The sequence below is a fragment of the Apis dorsata genome, unplaced genomic scaffold (genome assembly GCF_000469605.1).
Source record: "Apis dorsata unplaced genomic scaffold, Apis dorsata 1.3 scaffold_226, whole genome shotgun sequence".
NCBI lineage: Eukaryota > Metazoa > Arthropoda > Insecta > Hymenoptera > Apidae > Apis > Apis dorsata.
The window spans coordinates 120,584-126,504 of record NW_006263508.1 but is presented as its reverse complement, the minus strand read 5'-3'; the positions used below and the strand labels follow the sequence as shown (position 1 = coordinate 126,504).

Here is a 5,921-nt window from a genome sequence, read left to right as displayed (position 1 = left end):
TATATATATATATATACAAAGATAGACTATACATATATTATGAATAAATATTATTTATATAGTATGCCTCTTTCATCAAACAACACAAATAGGATGACATAAAAACCGATCGATTCAAATCATTCTATCTATTTAACAATGAACAATCTGTACATATATTTTTCTATGTACATATCAGTTATCATTATATATTTCATTTCATTAGTGAATCACAAATTATACATTTCTTATTATATCGAAATGTAAAATAAAAATTATGATTTTATTAATTATTTTTTTATATTTATATATAAAAGACTGGCATTTTACAAAAATAAGAAAACTGATTCAGAACGCGATAAGTTAGAGTTATCTAAATGTAATTTTATCTAATTTCTAATAGTAATATAATCACGTATATTTTTCATATTCCGATTAAAATTTTGCAAAAATTTTTATGAATATACATGTATATATGAATCATTATTCAATTATAATAAAAGTATTATTCTTTTTAAAGGTATTATTATTTGCACTAAAGTTTAATAATTATACCATTTAATATTTTATTTGTATTTTAAAAGCATTTTGTATCTATTTCTCTTATATGCCATTTCTCTTATATAAATTCTTATCTAATTATTATATTATTTATTAATTATCATTTATAACTTATTTATTTTTCTTATATTCTTTTTTTATAAAAAATATATTTTTTTAAAGTACTCCATTATATTCAATGAAATTCAATTAAATTTATTTTTACGGACAACAAAAACAAATTTCAGATCATAGAATCGGATCTACCGGTGTTAACTCCCTAGAAATAAATTTGGCTGGTCGACCAATTTCAGAGCACCACGTACTCTTATTTTACATCGTTTCTCTGTTCTTAATACCGTCTACGATTTATTTCGGAAGTACTTTTTGGCGGCTTTTCAATTACCGATCGTCGAAATCGGTATATACTGATCGATCGTAACTTTTTGTAATTACTTGAAGTTGGTACGAGCTAATAAACTCGCAATTGAATCTAAGTTATTCATGCAATAAATACAATAACTAATATTTATTTAAATAAACTCAATGTTCTGCAAACATTTTTTATAATTTATATTTTTAGATAACATATATTATGTGTATATAAAATAGATATAGATATTATATATTAATATATATTATTAATATTTATAATATTTATAATATTTTTATAATATTTATTATATTTTATTATATTTATTATATAATATTATAATAATATATATTATTTATATAATAATATAATTATATAATATTTAATAATTATATAATTATATAATAATTATATAAATTATATAATAATATATATATTATAATATTTATATATTATAAATAACATTATTTATATTTTTTCAAATAAAGATATTTCTATTTTTTCCAATTTAAGATTTAAGAGATAGAAACTATTCGCACATTGAACAAAATAAATAAATGAAAAAGGAGGTTAAGAAGAAAAAATGTTGACATTGCTAACTATGATTTCGGCTGCACTTTGAACATGTATCAAGTTTCACAATACAATCGTATCTCGGTATGCCTCGACAATCAAAGCGGATATTTACGATTCAAAAATAGTCGCGTTTTTTTAAACAGTTAATTTTAAACACAAAACACATGAATAAATGAATGATTTTTTAGATACGTGCTATTTGAAATATCGATCTTTTGAATGTACGAGAAAAGAAAATAATAATTTATTTAATAGTTTATTTTAAATAGATTTAAAAAAGTTTTTAAATAAATTTTAATATATTCCAAAAACATACTTAAACCAGATTGTCAAAAACAAAAATAAGAAGATAGTTTTAGAGCATATAAATAATTCGGAAAACACAAAGACCGATATTCAAGAAGGAATTCGATTCCGCCGAATAACCGTTTCAAGGAAGTAGGTGCAGCCAGATAGAACGTTTAACTAACCATAGATAATGTGCTAAGATCCCATGCGCTCTTGGCCTGCTTTTGGTAGCCCTTCTTATTCTTTTTACCGGGTCTGCGTAAACTGGAGAACCATCCTGCGGCTATAGCAACGGCGCTAACATCTCGACGATTCTCTGTCTGGACGTTATTACCGCGAACTTCGTCGAGAGCGTCCACGGACCTGCCAGTGAAAATCATGCTTGACGCCGAGTTTACGTTGCCAAACTCCAAAAACCAATGGAATTCGTTGCACTCGATTCCCTTCACTTTGTTTGAATCGTGATACTTTCAGGAACAACCTAACCATACGTTCTGACAACATACGTTGCATATAACACTATAATCGTTTAATCTCAAGGGTGACATTGGTACTATATATTTTATCGTTAACCAATCAACACGCGACCAAGAATGATCGCTTATATCACAAGTAATTTCTTGTCGAAAGAAATGATGCATGAAATCGAAGATCTCAATAGTTCAATGATCCTGAACGAAAGATGCAATTTTTTTGAAAAAAATATCTTTCAATCGATCCACAATCAATAATTCCACTAACGTGTATTGAAAGTTACACATGATTAATAAATAAACATTTAAAATCCTGATTAGGATTTCACTTTTTCTTTCGCTTGAAGCAAAATATTAATTTTAAATAGAATTTTTTAATAAATCTTTTTTTATCACTTAACACTGATAAAACTCTGATTATAACTTACAATGATAACAATCAGATGAAATTAAGTATTTTTAGTATTTAATCTTCTCGCGCTTTAAAAATATTGTGTGATTAATTTTCTTATCACTAATTTTCCAATACAACAATAACGGAAAAAGTGTAATTTTGATCGGACAACGCTTTTGATATCAATTAATCGAGTTCCTGATATCAACAAAGAAAGAACGATCCGCCTCACACAGCGGCTGATGTGCAACTCATGAGCTAAAGTAAACGGTTGCGGTGGAAACGCACTGGCGCCTCGTGGTGGACGTAGCGTGAACTCAGCCACGCGTAATGCGAATACAGGCTAATTCTTGCAATTGGAACAACTTATAGCTTCCTTTCAAATAAAAATGTTAAGAAAAATAACATAGAAAATAATAAATCAGCTAATTTGATAAACTTGTACATATGATATAAAAGAATAAAAGTTTCATTATATATTAAGTATCATCGGTTTTTTTTAATATTATCTAAATAACAGAATATGCTGAATTAAAAAAATATTAAATGTGTTCAGTACTTAATAAACATAATGCAGTATAATAATGTGCAAATAAGTGAATACTTTATAATCATATTGAGACTTATTTTCCGAAATATCATAAAATGTTTATTTTTTTATCTGAAAACATATAAAGAAACTTAATTAAAAAAGTAATTTATATTTGAATCGGAATACAAATATAGATGCTTGCAAATGAAAAATGAATGAAGATCATGTTTTGCATAAATATACTTGCAAAAAAAATAAATTGATAAAACTTGAATTTTTCTGAATCAATTAGTTTTCATTTTTTTTTTTTTTGCATAGTGTTTTTTTTTTCACACTATGAAAATGAAATATGGATCGCAATTACAAGAATTAATATATCACGTTTACATTAGTCCATGTGAAATCAAACCAATTCTACATTTTATAGATGAAATACGATTTAAAAAGCATCGAATGCACGCGGAAAGTTCTCAATTGCAACATGCAATTTCTCCTCGTTTCGAAGAATTTCAAAAACGCAATTTCAATAATTTTAAGAATTTATAATTATAATATGATACATTTAATTGAATAACATGCTGAAAGATCAATATTTAAAGATAGATATTTTTTCTCATGAACTATATTTTTTTTCTGACATAATATTTAACTTTTATTTTATTTTCTTTAACTTTTATCAGTGAACAGTAAGTCTCCTAAAATCTATATATTAACTAATATTTTTATAAAAAAAAATAATGAAAAAAACAAATAAAATAAATATAAAAATATAAAAATTTTTATAAATATATAAATATAATTTTTGAAATATATATTATATATATGTACAAAATTTTTTTTATAATATTTAAATAAAAGAAAGTTTTACACATTATTTATAATTTTTTAATTATTCAAAATTATTTAAATATTGTTTGAAAGAATTTTTTGAATATAATATATTTTGAGTTAAAAAGTTATATTTTTCAAGTACTACTTGAAATAATGTAATCGGTTAAACTCAAAGGTCGAACTTCTACGGATGTTCAATTTGAGCATAGTATATATGTATAAGTTACAGCAAGTGGATACTTTAGCACGCATGCTTGCCAAGGATCGTGAAAAGAATGCTTCCGAGAACAGGGCAAGCTGAAATTTCGCCGACTGCTTATCAATTGACGGCATTCGAGTGTCGTGAAGGGCGTTGACAGGCCACAGTTCAATGTGACTATTTTATCTGGTTGTCCGAGCTTCTTATTTTATCCAACAAATTATTTTATCCAACTTTCGTGTACTTAATTGCTTCGCATATTCGTTTGAATGCTGAGTGAAAAGAATGATTTCATTTAAAGTTATACCTTATCGATCAGTCTTAATTATCTTAATTAAACAATTACAATTTTACAAATAATCATTATTTTGATTATATTAAGAAAAACAAATATCGAATAAAAATACTTTAATTAAAAAAAAAAGCGTTAACATAATGAGACAAACAAAATTCGATATATATAATAATTTATTCTAATAATAATAATTTATTCTTATTTAATTTATTTTTTAATTTATTCTAATTTAATTTATTCTTTATTCAAATTTATTCTAATAATAATAATGCAATAAAAATTTCTATAAAAATATTCGATATATTTTTTACTTTTCATTGTCTAATTTAATATCATATATTCATTAAATTAAATGTCAAATATAAAAAAAGTCTGATAAAAAATACCAAATTAAATAACAAAATAAAGTTCATTTAAATGAAGATTATTATTTCTTCGATTTGATTGGTTCAAAGGTCAATAATTTGCAAACTATGAAAATTATCGAAATTAATATTCATCTTAATAAAAGAAAAATGAAAATTCATAGTATTATTAGATATTATTAGGTATTATATTTTTCCAACAATTAGAAGTTAGTTATATTATTGATTAATGATTGGGAATTGGTGAAATCATACTAAAAATTACAAAAAATTGCATATATGTAGATCAAATAATCGATAACGATGTCAATTGAATTATAATATAAACACAAAAATCGTGTATTTTATTATTTTTCGAATGCCTATTCCATATGTAAATAAATACATCATTCTACTCTAATTTCATTTTCACGTCTGATAGATATCATCATGTTAAGCGAAACGGAACAGAGGGAGGAAGAATAATTACGAAAAAAATTTTTTGTTGCAGAAAAAAATTGAATTCCTTTCGCATGATTCACGATTGAAAACGAACGGAAGGAATGCTCAACTTTGTTCTCTTCTTTATCGGCTGATGATTCTCTTTTTCTCAATTCACGAATAAAAAATCGAACAAGATTATACGATCATCTTGCTATTACAGAATAATGAATATGCGTTTGTTCACATTTTCAACAATATTTTTGGAAAACGATTAGTTCGTGATTTGATCAGAGGATTTAAACGCGATTCAACAACATGTCATCGTTGCACCTGCTACAGCTGCATTGTGAACGAAGGATTAACCAGACGTGCACAAGTTTATCACGTGACGGTTACGCAAATATGCGCGCATGTTCCTTAAAACTTGTTCCGATTTATTTTGCTCTTCGCGCAATAGATTTTATCAAATTATGTGTATATTTGAATATATATATTTCAATAAAGTAAATATAAATAAAGTAAATATAGATTGCAAGAAATAAGAAAATATAACGGTTTTTTTATTAATATTAATTATAATAATTATATATATATAATATATAATTATATATATATATATATAATAAGTATACATAGTACATTTCAAAATATAC

At 24.7% G+C, this 5,921-nt stretch overlaps 1 protein-coding gene across 5 annotated transcripts in view; it reads right to left on the bottom strand.

The window, feature by feature from the left end:
* Positions 1-5,921, bottom strand: part of LOC102674388 (cytohesin-1) — a 162,478-nt gene that overhangs the window by 119,328 nt on the left and 37,229 nt on the right. The window contains exon 1 of one of the 5 annotated variants that reach the window (XM_006615523.2): positions 1,939-3,002. The exons of 3 other annotated variants lie outside the window; for them this stretch is intronic. In XM_006615523.2, the coding sequence (XP_006615586.1) occupies positions 1,939-2,136 (198 nt within the window). In that variant the 5' untranslated portion in view covers positions 2,137-3,002. Of the gene's footprint in view, positions 1-1,938; positions 3,003-5,921 lie in introns of those variants that run through there. One more of the 5 variants, XM_006615524.2, reaches the window with a different exon arrangement.